General features: G+C 44.1%; 2 protein-coding genes across 2 annotated transcripts; both read left to right on the top strand.

Annotated features, from left to right (window-relative positions):
- Positions 1–1,914: 1,914 nt before the first annotated feature.
- Positions 1,915–3,834, top strand: GL218_05248 (putative beta-glucosidase C; the record flags this gene model as incomplete). The annotated part of the gene is made up of 1 exon (XM_033581899.1): positions 1,915–3,834. The coding sequence occupies one exon, from the start codon at positions 1,915–1,917 to the stop codon at positions 3,832–3,834; it is 1,920 nt and encodes a 639-aa protein (XP_033434447.1).
- An 11,755-nt stretch (positions 3,835–15,589) lies between these two features.
- Positions 15,590–16,549, top strand: GL218_05247 (uncharacterized protein; the record flags this gene model as incomplete). Its single annotated transcript, XM_033581898.1, has 1 exon — positions 15,590–16,549. The coding sequence occupies one exon, from the start codon at positions 15,590–15,592 to the stop codon at positions 16,547–16,549; it is 960 nt and encodes a 319-aa protein (XP_033434444.1).
- Positions 16,550–17,658: the final 1,109 nt, after the last annotated feature.

Genomic DNA, 17,658 nt, shown 5'->3' with positions numbered 1-17,658 from the left:
AATTCTTGGCCAACTTTAGGTACGGCGGTATTCGTGGGTTCGAGGTGTCGAATGTGGGAGTCGCAAAGGTACGTGTTAAAGGGATGCGTCCTTGGCAATTTCGAGTTAGAAGACCCTATATAAAGTATTAATTAATTCTAGGACTGGGTGCAATATATGAAATATACGTACTCGAAGAGGTGTGCCTCTACGGCACAGGATATTAGCTGTCCTCATACTTTTGAATTGGCATCGCAGGAGCAAAGGTATGCGATAAGAAATACTTCAGCGAAAAAAAAAAAGTAACACACAAAATTCATTGCGACAATTGACAATTCAGTCATTTTGATTGGACCACACAAAAAGTTACTTGCGATGCCGGAGCAAGTGGGGCGATAGTAATGGTAAGTCCCTGTAAAATCTGGGGTACAGCAAAGACTGTATCATTGAAATGCACAGTGTAAACTTTATAGTATTTGATAATCCGTTTATATGAAGTAGGATTTTCTAATCAATCAGATCCGTAGAATCGCCCCGCAATTGGCAACATTTTCCTTTGTCATTCTATCGCATAAGATTTGCAAAAGATGCAAAAGGTATAAAAAAGGTTATGCACAATAAGCTCTATCGAATAATACCGATTATTAAATATCTTAAATAATTATAAGGCTATTTAATTGATTTTATAAAAAGTCTATTGGATGTGCGTTGAGGTGTGGCTAACTAATCAGAAAGGCCAGACTTATATGTGGCATAAGAGAGCTGATTTTATACAACTTTATACAACATAATAGCCTACTATATTTGTTTTATTGAAGATAGACCACCAACCTGTTGCCAAGTCAAACAATAGCATGTTCTTCACTTACCTACCTAGACAGATATGAACTTATCCAAAAATGGTCTACAGATTAAAACAGAAGATTCCATAACAAGTGACTATAGGAAGCGCGGACGCGTCACTGCCTATTTTTCAGGAGTAACTAATAGCACTTTTACTAAACTAACACTATGACTATTGATTTCTAGTTTATTAAGGTATGTTTATAAGTGGAACATGTTATCAAGTCTCTAGGATTAACATTTGGTATTAGGCATATTACTCTACTATAAAACGTGTTATAATACTCAACAGCATTAATACAATAAGGATAGACCAGCTTCACAAGGTACACACATTGTATAAGAGTAAGGAGTATATGGGAAATTTCGTCTATAGAAGGTGATAATAGTGAGTACGTTCTCATAACGTAACGAGGTACCTGCTGAACTACACGATTCAGTAGATTATAGAGACATATTCATAATAGGTAAGGCGGCATCATAGAAGCTAACTTTTACTAGGCATGAACTAATACCTATCTATACCAAGGTCTACCTCTACCCTCTAAGGCATTCGGTTTAAATAATAGCGACTTCCAGAGATTTACCGATTATTCTCCCGCGCTACGAAAAAATCTCCTCAATATCCTTGCTAGAATCATTATTCTGCAATGCCAAGAAGTGGTAATTTATTCCGACCCAAGATGTATTAGGATGGACCGCCGCTTACACCCGGTTGGGGTCCCCACAGTCTCCGCATACTGTACCCCAAATTGCCTTTTTGTCTGGATAAGTTGGCGTGGGGAAGCAAAAGCTGGGGGCATAACCACGTGTGCCGAGACAGCGGACTCAGTAGTGTACGAAGTATAGGCCGATGGAAGGGCCGACAGACCTGATTCAGTATCGGCTGGACATCATTTTGATCTTATGATCCTTTCGTGATGTTTTCAAACGTGGTTCGCCGTAAATCTCTGCCTCTCCATTACCGCCGTACATGTTGCCGTAGCTTCATAAATAGGAGAGAGTCTCGGGGAAGACAAGTTATGAATCTCTACAAGCCAGGCACCGAGCCACCGCTCTCGAATCAAGCATCCTTCAATATCACGAAGAATAATGAGCTCTCGTTTACTTGCCTTATTGGCATTATCAGCGTGGCCTCTTAATGGCTTCTGCTTCAGCACACCCCGCGGGTCGAAACAGCCATTCCTCAGCTATGCAACTAGCAATAATTCAAGTGCCCCAGCCTATAAGGACTCTTCTCTATGTGTCAACGATAGAGTTGAAGATCTCCTTCAGCGGATGACCCTGGAGGAGAAAGCTGGTCAAATGTTCCATGCGATGTTGTTCATGGGTCCTAACGGCACGCTAGATGAAGGGAGTGAAGCTGCCTTCCGGAATAGCACCAACTTCATGCTTGGGGACCAATTCATAACCCATTTTAACCTCGTTGGTGATATCACCGATGCGAAGCAGTCTGCTGAGTTCTACAATCTTGTCCAACAACGAGCTCTAGAGACGCGTCTTGGAATTCCTATAACACTATCTTCTGATCCTCGACACCACTTCACTGAGAATATCGGAACTGGCTTCAATGCAGGCCGCTTCTCTCAGTGGCCCGAAACTCTCGGGCTTGCTGCACTTCGAGATGTCGGCTTGGTTCAGAGATTCGCTGAGATCGCTCGAGAAGAATATCTAGCCGTCGGCCTACGCGCTGCGCTGCACCCGCAAGTAGACCTGTCTACAGAGCCGCGGTGGGCACGAATCTCTGGTACATTTGGTGAGGATTCGAACCTAACCGCTGCACTCCTTACGGCATATATCAAAGGCTTCCAAGGCGAGAAGTTCGGTTCTACTTCAGTGAGTACCGTGACGAAGCATTTTCCCGGTGGAGGTCCGATGGAAAACGGTGAAGACAGCCATTTCACCTATGGGAAGAACGAGACCTATCCTGGGAATAACTTCAACCACCACCTTATCCCCTTTAAGGCAGCTGTCGCCGTAGGCGCCCGCCAAATGATGCCGTACTACAGCCGTCCGATTGGCACTCAGTATGAACCTGTAGGGTTTTCATTTAACAAGGAGATTGTCACAGACCTTCTACGCAACGAGCTCGGATTCGAGGGCGTTGTGGTAACCGACTGGGGTTTGATTACTGATACATACATCGCTGGTCAATACATGCCTGCTCGAGCTTGGGGAGTAGAGCACTTATCAGAGCTAGAGCGAGCAGCGCGTATCCTCGAAGCCGGGTGCGACCAATTCGGCGGCGAGACGCGTCCTGAGCTGATCGTGCAGTTAGTCAACGAGGGTGTTATAAGCGAAGAACGCATCAATGCCTCTGTGCGAAAGCTACTGCGCGAAAAGTTTATCTTGGGACTTTTTGATAACCCATTCGTCGACCCAGATGCTGCCGCTCGAATTGTTGGGAATGATTATTTTACGCGCTTAGGCAATGAAGCCCAGCGTCGCTCGTACACACTGCTTACCAACAAGAACGAGACTTTGCCACTTCGTAACGTTGGGTCGGAGACTAAATTCTATATTGAAGGTTTCAATGCGACTTTACTTCAAAATCGTACTTATACGGTGGTGGACAAGCCCGAGGATGCTGATTACGCTCTTCTACGGCTGGCAGCTCCTTACGAACCGCGACCAGGAGGATTCGAGTCCGGGTTCCACGCCGGATCTCTTGAGTTCTCCGCCGAAGAACGGGCGCGTCAAGAAACTATATACTCGAAGGTGCCGACTATCGTCGACATGATGTTAGATCGACCGGCCGCAGTGCCTGAAGTTGCAGATCAATCAGTGGCAATGCTAGCTAGCTTTGGAAGTAGCTCTGAGGCGTTCCTCGATATCATATTTGGTGTTGCTGAGCCTGAAGGCAAATTGCCGTATGACTTGCCACGTTCGAATGCAGCTGTCGAAGCGTCTAAGGAAGATGTGCCGTTTGATACCAAGGATCCAGTATTCAAGTTCGGACATGGACTAGCATACGCGGATCGGTGTGGGAAGACAGGATGTAAGACCAAGTAACTTGATGACCAGTGTATTAACGATTCTAATGATTAGAAAAGAAGACTAATGAGGAGCTCTGGTTAATAATTAAGTAATATAATATAACTAAGTATAAAGAAAGATGCATACATGTTTCCCTTCTCGATACCATATTTGAGCTTTCTGAATGTTTGATATAGTATAAGTAGTGTTTCTAGTATCAAATAATGAATTTTTAATTTTTGGTCAATCAAAGGTAGATGTTCTTATTTTTTGAGTGGATCCCAAAAATGAGGCTATTCAGACCCTTGTAGGGCTTACTTTTAATATATCTCTTGGCGGTGAGCCTCGTATAATCCGCATTTCTCGTTTAAACCTAATACCTGCGAGGCCATTTAGTGACTCAGACATTGGCAAAAAGAAGACCTTAAGATTCAGAGACCATCAGAGGTTGATTTTAACCTTATTATACTAGCTAACTACCCGCAGTACACAAAAGGATGGACACCGTCAAGTAAATAAAATTAAAGCGTTTTTTAGTTTTATTTGTTTTGCTAGAAACGCTGATCATAAGTTTCCAACTATTTGCTGCATTAGGTAGGAGGTAGCTTTGTGCGATAAACTCTATCAAACAGAGTAAATACTATTATATATATGACAATGAGGTTCGTATGATGCTTTTGTAAGAAAAACTTCACGCTTTAGTCTTTGCCCCAATATGTTAGGGGTAATTGATTTTGCCGTAGAATTCAACCTAAGCGCATACCTAAGAGGTACTTATGTAAACTACAACGGCGCGCGACTGTGTTTTATAAGTTATCTATAAAACTCTTCTTCCTTCGAGGAAAATAGAGTTATAGCACCTACCTAGGTACTCGGGTACACATGTCGCTTTATATAAGATAGGTACTTCCACTCCTGCCTATACTATTACGTTAAGACCTTCCAACATGTCGGTAGATACTTAGACAGGTAGGAAGTACCTAAAGTATATACAATTCATGGAATAGCAGCTTCCTAACTTAAATAGGTATCTACCTCAGTATCTCATTTTCTAAGGTAGCAACTGTTATCAGACGTCCTTGCGCATTGAACTTTGTTGCGTCGTCATGGGAACTGGACTTAGCAAAGTTAAACTTGACTCGAGATTTAAAATATCTTCGCTCTTCCCATTACAAAACTTTCCATCTCTTACATACACAGACTACACAGAAACATTATCAATACTTCCCAACAGTTTAACATTGACAAATACATCAATCTTATTACTATACTATTTTCTTTACTGCTATACATACCTCTTGAGCACGTACATCATGATTAAGAAACTATACGACCATCATGGCAACTCAAACGTGCGTAGGTTATTGCTATGCAATAGCGGTATTCAACATGAATCCTATAAATACGTGTCCTCGAGTATTCGACCCGTGGCATATCATTCACCTGTTCACATTTTATTTGTACAGCTAAGTCTTCGGAAGAATGTGAATAACATCATCCTACCTACGATATATTCAATAGTTGCATCTAATAGGGACCATAGTCAAGCAGATTCACTAGCATTCCGACTATATATACCCTACACTAATTACATTACTTTTATTTTCAACTACTTCGGCAATATCGACAAAGCCGATAACCAACCGCCCCCTAAGGTAGCTTCTTTCGACCATAATATAAGGTTCTTAAGCTACTCAGAACCCTAATTCATAAGCCATGTCTTGCGATGTAAGTATTTATTCATGTCAATCATGCCACTAGAGTTGTTTACTTACAAGTTCGTAGGCTTATTGCGATGGGGTGCAGTGTTCACTACCAAGACACCATTCCTGCTATTGCGACAAACATCGCCTGCAAGAGAGGGCTCTATACCATTTCTATAAATTTGTTGAGCGCAAGTGTGAATGGTATCAGTACAAAGAGCTAGAGTCGGACGATATCGACAAGCTTGCCGAAGCCCATTATCTCCTCTCCATCGCGATTGGCGCACGGCAGATACACACCATTCGGTATTTTAGAGATGATCGCTGTGAAGGACATGAACAGCGTGTATTGTGGCTCGCATCTGATCGAAATAAGGTAGAGGAGTCGATTCTTCGCGCCGACTACGGAATTATTGGGCAGCGAGAGGCAACCCAGGGAATAGGGATATTCTCTTAGAGGCTGTGGAGAAATTTGACGAAGAACTACCTGGTAAGTAATGACTTGTACTCTATGATAACTATTCTAACATTGATTTAGAAGCAGATTTTCAAAGGTTATTAACGGAACTCCCGGCAATCCAAATAGTTCCGAAAGACACACCGGGTGCAAGGACTAAGGCAACTGACGATGCCAAGAGAGAAGCCCTAAAAAGTTACTACAGTCTAGGTGACTGGTAGTTTACCTTGGTCGAAGCCAGCGTGAAGCATCCAGATAGCACAAAGGCATAAACCTCGGCGAAGTATTTCCTCGAAGACCTGTGGATGGAACCTCGGAATGTGACAAAAAGACTCAACAGATGACTGTTGTAACTTGGGGCCGGTCTCTCACTAACAAGCCATTTATGGAATGGACACAAATTTGGGATTCGCTATCGTCATCAGTACTAAATCTGATAAATTATTACAATAACTTATCTACCTTGTCGACTAAGCCCTTTTATAACAACTTACAATAGCCTCCTTAAATACGGACGTCCGAACCGCTTTCTCCCATATGTCGTCGTCGGCACAGCATATGAACTATGAAGTCTAGGCCACGACGCTTTACTATCACATTAGCTCTAAGGCCAACTTGACGGATATGTCTGTCGAGAAATGCCCGATATATGTCGTCGTTATCGAGAAGGATCTAGAGGGACGGCCAGATAGGGGGCGAACGGATTCTTACAGAGATGGAATGTAAGACAAATACAACACGATGTACGCAGCAAAGTATATCGAAATTTTATAGTTGCGTTGGGTCTCTTACATTTCTTAATAAATACAATATAGTTACAATAATTCCTAATACCGAGTGCGCGGTTTTACAGCACTGTCTACATCTAACATACTCTATCCTACATCTCTATCATGGCAAACGGCCTATGGGCCTTCGCTACTATCAAAGAAAGTTTCACGCAGTATATATAATCTAAACTCGATGTATATTCTTGAGGAGTTAGTTATGTATGCCGGACATATAGTATATGAATTCATATTCATTGACGCTATTCCATAGAGCAACGGTGACCTAGTAGTAACTGTGTACAGTATTTATACTGTGGTGCATGAAAGTTAACCCCTGCCACTAAACGCTAAAGATACCTGCTAAAGATAGCTAAGATGCCTAAGATATGTGAACCGTAACAATTACGAATTTCATTTCATTTATGCCCATAACATTAACCACAACGAATCTTGAGTAAAACATTTATTATGGAACAATCAAACGCTGCTGGTGTCGAAGCGGAGGCAAGTGATAATGAGAATCCTAAAATCTATCATGGCGGTATCAAAAAGTTATTTTCGATGCTAACTCGTGCGGTCAGCGCGCGCGTCTGCGTCGCAACCAGCGAAACTCAAGAGCAAGGAAGCAAGCTTATATCCAAAATCTCGAAAAGCAATGGAATGAATGTATGAGGTTAGGGGCTCAAGCAACTATTGAGATGCAAAAGGAAGCCCAGAGGATTCAAGAAGAAAACCGACTTCTCCGAACTTTACTACATGATCAAGGCTTCGATGATGTAGCAATCCAACGTGTCATTGATGCTGCAAAGCTCGCAAAAGGAAGCACGAATCAGATCCAGGTCAGTTGCTTGCACAGTTTCTTCATGCACGTTGCCCTAAACTAGATAGATACTAATAAGTATAATAAAATATAGAATTCGCAAGATAGCTCAAATACAGACGCATCATTCAATTGCAGTTTCTCACCTATTCCATGTCTACCGGCGTTGTCTCGGACGGAAAGACCACAGCCCTCGGAGGACCGAGAGGACAGACCCCATCCGCCTCCGGTTCCACATAATTGCGTGGCGGATCTTTTCAATCCAGAAGATGGCTTTAATACCGAAATCAATGTAAGTCGTGGGTTAACACTAAAACATGTTGAGGTATTAATCATGCGGACTACCTAAGATACATGATCAAACGTACCAGAATTATCTCGATTTCACAGAGATATTATCTGACGAATCTATAAACTTCCCTGCTCTCTATGGCGCTGAGCTCGATCTCCCCGTATTTCCATTACAAGATGAGTACCCGACGAATGGTTCAAGTAGGCGAACGGATAGTCAATGCAGCCGTCCAAACCCCTAGAAACGTGCATGGCCCCGATCATTCAGGGGCGTCATAGGACATATGGGCGCTCAATAGCCTCCTAATTCGTCAACTTTCTAACTAATCAGCGACACACGGTTCTTTATCAATTGAATCTAACGGTGCCTTGTGTGGCTTCCACCCCATGTCCATTTCAGTTAAAAAGAGAGCCTCAGCTACATATGCCTTGTGCTCCTGGGCACAGCCTTACCATAATTCATCGCCTCTTATCCAGAAAATTGACTTGGTTAAGTTAGAATATAAACACCAGTCGGTGTATCCCTTCACCGATTATAGAGCGAGAAAGTTCGAACACGCCCTTAGCTTACCAGCTTGACCTTGATGATCAGGTGCGTAGTGCAGTATGCGCCTCATTACGCATTTCAAATCACCACTCACATCAGCGCGGGGTTCCCCCTGTTCTACGCCCATAGATTCTATCACTGGAGCCTCCATGACGAAAGCTAATAATCGACATAATGTTACGCGCCAGAAACCCCTAGGCACCTAATTCAATCATTGGTTTCGCCGTGTCTTGATACCTATAACATTAAAAACATTAAGACGATAGTATAAGTTTTGAAGTTTGGTTACTATATCTACCGTGAGGGGAGGAATTATTGTTCCGGATATCGAATTCATTGAAGCATTCAGTATTCAGTTCATACACTTCCCCGTATTTACACAGCCATTAAATTGAAGTTATGCCACGTCCAAAGACCAAAGTTGTTTTCCAAATTATATGACGTATTTGAAAACGGTCTGGGAGGTCTCATCTGTCTTCTCGCGTTTAGGTAGAAAATTTGGATTTGGCCTATTTAGTCGAAATACCCCAATTGCGCAAATACGACCCATATGACAGCAATTGAAATTTCCCAAGACCACATGCGCTACCCCTAAATGTATCAATTTATACATTAGATATATCATACGCGTAATTCAAGACCTATTTAGTATTCGGTCAATCCACTCCCAAAGATCATACCTCGTATTTTGGCCGACTTCGACGAGTGGCTTTCCTATATTTGGACAAACTCTACCATTCTGTTCGGTCTGAGGGGACTCAACTAGCGACGTTCGCCGCAATGGTCAAAACACCAAGTTACCGGAACTACTATGTTCTTATGTTCTTGTTATGCTCCTCTAAGGCCCCCCGTGATGATGAAGTCTTCGGTGAGATATCAGTACCCTACTCTGGAGTAACAAGTTGATTTCAATAATACAATAGGGACGAGAATGGATCCTTATAAAACTTAAATGCCGCCATCCTCGAAATCGATAGACAGAGGAGCTCCAGACGACAATTAGAAACGACTCAAACTTGCTTCATTCTCACTTTTACTTCCACGATATTAGCTTAAATCGGCCTAAATATGGCATCGAACACATCTCATACCTCGTTAACCGAGCCTTGCATTCAGATAAAAATGAAGATGCCATATGGAGTACCCAGCTTAGGCTGCCCCTGGTGCTCCTCTATATGGTTCAAAAGGCTCGGGGACCTTCAAAATCATTTATCCAGCGTACATGATGAGTTGTTGCGTCTAGCGGGTATCAATTTGACGCTACAGACGAATGGATCCAACTCGATGTTAAACGCTATTAGCCCTCTGCCGGGAAATTCCACATCTTTTCAACGTGGTAATATAGGCGCTATTCCGAGTTACAACCATGGCAATTCGATTCCTGTCCCTAGTTCTGGCCAGACTCCAGCGTTCCCTATCAGTAACAGCCCGTTCGTACTTCAGAGCCCTCAGTCCAAAGCCACCTTACCGCCTCAGTTTCCACCTCAGTCTCGGTTCCCATCCCAGACTCGGCAATTTATTCCGGCTCCGCGGCCCATATCCATTCCCACGTCTGGTCCGCCTCCGCCCCCGCCGTCCTATCATGCCCCGAGTCAGGGTCCGCCTCCAAATGGAGCTTTCCAACCCAACAACCATGCTACGTCCACCGTAAACGGAGGCGTTCCCCCGTCTTTTATGCCGCTGCCCCCTTCTAATACATCAGGGGAATGCACCTATAGAAGGTCTATTCGACTACGATCGGTTCCTGTCAGAAATTCAGATGGGACATCTGGAATAAAGGACAATTTCAGTTAGCTATAGGCTTCCATAGTTGGCTTAAAGTTCCTCGTGGAACAACGAAATTGGTTTCCTACTTCTAGCTCCACTTTATGACGATGGCTGCTCTGATTTATAACCTGGTTAGCTACGAGTTGATGGGTATATGGACGTGTGTGTGTGTGGATTCGGATTGGTACACAGATAGTAGTGAATCGGAAGTTGGAATATTCCTTCGTTATAAGAATTTTCCTTGCGCTCTTTTAGGTGGTCAAATTATGTATCTTAGTCCCTCTTTAAGTCCAATGTTTCTTCCCATATGTAGATCCTTTTCCATATTATACATTTTCTTATCCAATAAAACTTCTCCATCATCCCTTTTGCAGTGCGGTTCCATAGTGTTCGGCGGCTGATATAAAGACGGTGAGGCTACCGGGCACAGGCCGAAGCCGGATGATGATGGTGGCTCCGACATCGTGTATTATAGGAGCCGCGGGGCGACAAGATGCCCGAGTGCGGATCTTAGATCCCCTAATTATTGAAAAGGTGATTATTAGGCCATATCAAAGACAGGAATTTGAAGACCAGTTAATAAAACATGTACATGTAGTGACATATACTGAAGGTACTATGTAAATGGGCCCGGCACAACGGGATGATTGTAATAATTCCCAAAACCATCTGGAAATATCGCCCTTATATACGAGCTAATATCGAAGACAACACAGGGTCCTATCTTATCAGGCGATATATGAACTTCTTAATCTTCAATCTGAACGAGTGCTTTGAGGGCAGCTGTTGTGACTGTCGCAGTGATTGTCGAAATCCAGGCTCCGGAAGATTTTCCGGTGGCTGGTCCGGAATGGGGGGTTGCTTCTCTTGAGATTTCACACTAGGGGTTGGTTCTGGCGTGCTTCGAACTTGCCGTTCTATTAGAGTCCTGCGAACGACCTCTTCTTGGGATATTGATTGGACTTCGGGCTGTATAGATGACGTTCCCTGATATCCTTCATCGTCCTCGTTGTCTGAAATGATACTCCGTTGAACGAACGACTGCCTTGATGATTCTTCCGCTAGCCGCTGCAGTATAGGGGCCATATATTTTCGTAAGTCCTCAGTAGGAAATTCTGATACTGAAAATCCGTCCAACAGCTGCTCCCAAGACTCCGCGCTTGCATTTTTTATCGTCCCACCCCGAGATGTTATGAGGCAGGTCAACTTATAAAGTTCCCAGTGCTGTCGCTGATAGTGTCCATATGCTTGGAACCAGGTTGGTGCCCTCAGCGAATTCCTCGCGCAGAAGTGGTCCAGGGGCGTCATCCCCAGAGAATCTAACGGATCCACAAAGGCCCCCTTTTCCAGGAGTAATTTCACTGCTGGGAATGGGCCTACGTGCAATAGCGTACTCTTAACGTTCTTCTTACGGTAGATAGTAGGAATGCTAACATAGGGCTCTTGGCCATGGTCGAGCAGGAGCTCGATTAAGTCGACGTGACGAGATCGTAAAAGTGGATTTAGGTCGTCATCAACCGCTCTATATAAACTGTCGCCTCGAAGCGTCTTCATGGCGCACAGGCCGAAGGCCATTGGATCCTTTTGTGGTGTGAACCCGTTCTCTAGCAGTAGCTTAACCGTTTGCTTGATTTCTTCGTCTTTGGTATCTGCCGTTGATCTGACAACACAGCTCAGCAATAAATGTTCAGAAGTTCGCAGAAGGTCGGGATGGTCGAGAAGAGATTCGAAAAGGTATAAGCGGAGCCCAGTCGATGCGGCATACTCGAGTGGTGTCTCTATCTTTAATTCGGATTCAAATATATTTTCTTGAAAACTTTTTCGGAAACACTATTCAGAAACACTTTCATACTGCGACCGCTAACCTGCTCAGCAGCGCGCGCGTAGGTTCCATTAATGAGGGCTTGTTTAATCTGCATCCGAGTGGCCGGGGTCGTCAGATGATGGAAGTGTTGGAGGAATGGATCGCCCTTTGTCTCGTAAATGAGAAAATAACATTTAGCTAGAAAGTTATTGCCATTCTCGATCGTAATTCTAGCTAAGTTCCCTAGGACTCGCTGCTTAAATTTTGGGTCAGTCACGAAATCTTCTACGGTTTGATGGAGAACCTGGACGTATTCGCCTAAAAGTCCTTCAACAACTTCGATCAATCCACCACAATACTTCCTCGATTCTTTCATGGTCCATTCCCTAAGTTTGTCGCTGTTGTGTATCCCGTGTATGTTTGATAGAGCTACACGGCCGTCCTGGATGGTCTTGGACTCTGAACACTCGACAGCGCATAGAAATATTGCAGGTTCCAATGAATCCTTAGAGCGTACGGCAACCTCAAGCATAGCGTATGTTTTCCATCTATACGGTCGTGGAATTCGTTCGATGATCTCGGCATAGTAATCATTAAGCTCGTCTGGATAAGACGCCAATAGTCTCTCTAACTCCTCCTTGTTTAGCGTGCTGAACCTCGTAGCTTGGGCAAGATCTTTAACGACGAATTTTACCCATAGGAAAACACCCCTCGAGCGCATCACGATGTCGGGAACCAGATCCTCGAGTAAAACGGACGATAAGCTTTCTTCCCTGATAGAACCAAGACAGTAATCCCTAATATCTTCTTGTGTAAAATCATGGATCTGAAACCCGGCACAATCATGGAACGCATTGATGAAGATTTGCCAAGGTCGGCTGGAGAAACAGATTTTAATTCTTTTCGTTTGCGTAGGAGGAATTCTGCCCAGTTCCAAGAGAAATTGACATATGAACTCCAGTCTTCCATCATATTCGTCGAGTGCGTCCAGAAATAAGCAAAGATGCAACGGTATCTCTTTCTGTCTTATTATGGTATGGAACCCTTTTTGGAGAATGGGCAACGTCCACATGCTCGGGTGCAGAGACTCTGCGGGATCGAACAAGGACTGAAGAAATTTGACAAGTGGTGGGTTCTTCTTGATGATTTGGGACAGTAAGTTTCTCAGAAGGCCTTCGAAGGACTTTTGTACCGAGGTTCCACGATAGTGGAAAAAGAAAGCCACATTAATATAGCTGCTTTCTCCTTTCCAGTCGGAAAGCAGATCTGAAGTGCGCCGATCCCTACATATAAACTTCATCAAAGTTGATTTCCCGGATCCCGGCTTCCCGTTGATCCAGAAAAGACCATTATCACTCTGAAGCCATTCACCGAAACCCGAGTCCGGTTGGTCATAGATCCAGTCAAATGTGTCCTCAAACTTATCCTCGATTTCTTCAACCCGGCGATCTCCTTCGGGGACATAGAGCGAGTGCAGAATCGCTAGTTGAAAATAAGTTAGTGACTCGCTTTATAATGACAGAGATTTACCTACCTTCGTAACTTGGACCCCTGACCGGGGCCGCCTCAAGGTTCATCATCCTCCGGACTATGCTCGATTCGAGCATAAGCGTGTCTCTCCCTCTCGTTTTAACTAAAGATGAGGTCTTCGAAAAAAGAATCTGGGCTAACTTCTGCACTCTACTACAAGTAGTTGGAGTCGTTCTCGGAGAATTTAACCATATTCGAGTGATCCTCGTTAATCGGGCATATTGAGTCAGACCGCCTGTTTTCTCCATATAGCCCGCGTGTCGCAGAGTTCGGAGTAACTAATATCTCTCTAGGTCCCGTCCTTGACCATATACTATTCGAGTCTAGCTAAGAAGAGTCAACAAGCGAAAGGTTAGAAAAGGACTCGTGTATCCTTACGGCAACAGTTGGTGACTTCTTTGTCTCATAACACCAGTAGAGTAAAGCATTTTGAAGATACGAGATACCGCTAAATTGTTGATCGAGATACTGGAGATAGTCGGACTGAATCGAAAGGTCTTCGACAAGTTGCATATTAGCTTGACCTTCCACGACGGCCATAAGATGCGACTGTGCCATGCCCAGATTAGGTACGCCGAAAAACACAGCTCCTTTTATCGCCTGTCGAATTGGGTCATCGCGCTCAATCTTATTCGCAAGCGATACGAATGCCTGTTTCAAAACAATCCCTCCTAAGCTGTGAGCGAGGAAGACGAGAGGCTTGCAGGTTGGCAACGGTCCATCCGTTAGCCTTAAGTTGATTGATCAATCCCAAGGCAAGATCGAATATCGTCTGGAACGAAAGGCTCTCAACAAGAGTAGTATCGTAGCCGTAAAGGATAGGTCGTACATTGCGTAATGACTGCGGCAATGCATCACGAATCCACATGAACGACTTTGAGCGTCCTTTCGGCTGCCAAGATCCGAATGGGTGACTCGCAAGTCCTGATATTGCGATGCAACTAAAATTATGAGCCTCAAAACTTCAAATATGTAAGTAATAGGGAAATCTTACTCAGCATCATGAGTGTCTGGATCATATAAAGGTGTTAAGCCTCGAAAGTGAGCATCCAAGACTAAACCGTCGCGAATATTATCAACGGCAATACACCACTCATCATCCCTCTTCGTAACATTTGAGTTTCCATGTTTAAGAATATTCTGCACACTAGCCGCATCATTGAACATCAAGGTGGCTACTTTGCTAGGGAGCCATGGATCAACGGAGCGGGCAAGGGAGAAAATGCGAATCACCGAAGTCTCAACACCTAAGGCCGTGCTAAGTAGTCGGACAGTATCTAACCTATCGAAATCAAGGGGCAATTGCCGTAACCTGAAAACCATTCGGTCCATATCGGCTCAGGAAAAGACATGCTGTCGATCAAGATATGTAGGTAAATCGCAAGGCTGGGTTCGAAGCCCCTCTTAAGGGAAGGGCGGAGAGCTAAATTCAAGTAATATTACGCCAGCAGACGCACGTGAGAAGCCAACGAACCAATTGATCGGAAATGAAATCGACAAGGCACTATTAACCCAGATTGGGAAGTTGGGGGCTAGAAGGAGCTGAAAACCCCCAGGTCTGCCAAGAGATCCATACAGCCATAATAGGTAGGGAGAGAGAATAAGCTGTTATAGAATTAGAATTAAACTAGCTGATGTGGGATTTTATTTTTAGCAACCAGATTAAAGAAGGGTCGCAACTGAAAAGTTGCAATTGAGTATAAGACTCAAGTATAAGATCTATACACCAAAGTTACATTCCGCGCATAGCTTCAAGCTTCTGGTATAAGTGGATTAGACAAATGGGTCTTGTCAATTTCTTACCCGTTACATGAACTACATGTACCTAACCGTCTGGTATGAACCTAAGAGTCATAGTTTGTAAGGTCAGGAGGTAGTTTGGGTAGTTAGTTGAACGGGTAGTCAAGTTTGAATTCAAGTTGTTTGCAAGTCAGAGTTTCCAACTCGCAAACGGTAAGTATCAAACACCATCTCTTCCATATTTAAAGGCAGGTTGTCTCATACCCATCTCTTTTTTTTTCTCCAATACCTCATCATCTCATCATTGCGAGTATCATCCCCACGTACAGATCAAACGAGAAACTTAGTATTGATCAACCAAAATGGCTGACATTGCTATCCATCCGACTACTGCTGTGATAGTCAACAATGCATCTACTCATACATCTTCGTTGCCCCCTCAGATGGCGGATATGGCGGATATTGTGCTCCTAGATAGCAGCGTCAAGGCACCCTTCGACTCTATCCGCCAGCTCTTTGACCATCTCCGAGCCAGCCCGGAAGCGGCAGATGCTCTTAATGCCTGCTATCCGTCTCGTGGAGTCTTCAAGAGTGCTGCATTGAAGAACAGCATCTCGGATCAGAAGCTTACCATCGACATTTCGCCAAACCGCCTAGCTTGCATCCCTGCTGAGTTGCAGTCATCTCTATCCCCTCACGGCTTTGATGAAGTCATCGCCTTTTTCTCGGAGTTAACTTCGAAGCATCTCGATAATATGTTATCGATGCTAGGCGCAGCTGCTGGTGCCGACTTATTCCCGCTCCACCGTAGCCGTAACCTCAACTTCCGGCTCTGTGATTATCCCCCTGTCACGGCAGCCCCGGAGAGCGAGAATGGCTGTGGCGCTCATCGCGATTACGGTACCTTCAGCATCATCTTCCAGGATGGTACATCGGGACTTGAGATCGAAGACCCGTCTCAGCCCGGAGCATGGCTTCCCGTTCCGGCTGACAAGGTTGTCATGCTCTGTGGCTGGTGCGCATTTATCATCAGTGGCGGCGAGCTTCGAGCTGTCAGACACAGAGTCCGCCGCCAGCCTGGCGTCAGAAGACTCAGCGCTGTCTTGTTTGTGGCGCCGGATCTAGATGTGGCTTTGAAGCCAATCGCTCAGGGCAAAGATACCCTCCGGTTCTCATCTGAGGTATTGGAGGGTAAGATCAACGTGGGTTGGTTCAAGGAGTTCATGGGAAAGAGATGGCGATGGCGCGAGGGTAACGCTCAGCTTGAGGACGGTGAGGATATCACCCAGGATGAAGATATTGAGCGATTGATTCTGGGTTAGCTTAAGGAATAGATATCCTTTGAGTATTGAAAGAATAGTCAGGGATTTGAGTAGAATAGCCTCCCAGTTAAAGTCAATGAATTATTCTTAGTTTATGACACATCTGAGAAGTTCCAATAACTGTATAATGATTAATGAGTATTAACGTGTTTCTAGGGCTGGTAGTAGGTTAACTCATCTTAGGGGATGACATGGATGCTTCCACCCCAGCTTCTTCGTAGATCCCCTATAATTATAGTCTAGACAGTCAGCAATAGTATAGCATCATGCTCCTTGGAACCAAATATCACTTATTACAATCGTATGCTTATCTAGCTAACCACTGTGAATACTGTTATACTAAAATATTATGTCACGGATTTATATCACAGATGAAGCTTGAGCTTCCTCTAATACCTGCTATACATTTGATAAACACGAGCTATTGAAGCTAGAAATAGACTATCAAGTTCCATTCTATGCTCACTATCATATTCTAGAATGACCAAAGCTATTTGATGTTTCTGTGGTGAATGTATCATACGGAGTTAATTGTTGTCAAATGGGTGATCCTACAAGAGTTAATGTGCATAAGAGGTAACTATTCGGTTGTATGGACACGCCCTACACCGCAGTTATATAATTTGCTCTCCGAAACATCTTCGTGGTTAGGCAACCTGGTGTTACTATGGGCAAACATCGAACCTACCTAACCTAATAAACTAGGTATGCTTTGCTAGAAACAAATAGCTCGCCCTGTCACATTATCGGGTGTGTGCGTGTGTGTATCGTTTACACCCGTTCGTTATAAGCTAGATAGCTACAGCGGGCCAGGTTGACTTCTCGAATTTATTATATCACCTGGATGGCTAGGTATATTATTTATTGGTGGAAGAGATATGACATAACCGACCAAAGAGAACCGATGGAGGTGCGGGATTACATGCATATCCGTTCAAGCGTTAACCAAGTCAAATAGCGATTGGCCTAACTGCTGCGCAAACAACTTGTCTTGGGCGTACAAGAACAACTGGCATCGATCCGGATGCATATCAAGGCCGCAGCCACCAACCAGGTACCTGCTTTGGCGCATGATATTCTTATTGGATTATACATACACGCATAAGCTA

This window comes from Daldinia childiae (genome assembly GCF_008694065.1).
Source record: "Daldinia childiae strain JS-1345 chromosome Unknown Scaffold5, whole genome shotgun sequence".
NCBI lineage: Eukaryota > Fungi > Ascomycota > Sordariomycetes > Xylariales > Hypoxylaceae > Daldinia > Daldinia childiae.
This window is presented reverse-complemented; position numbering and strand designations above follow the sequence as displayed.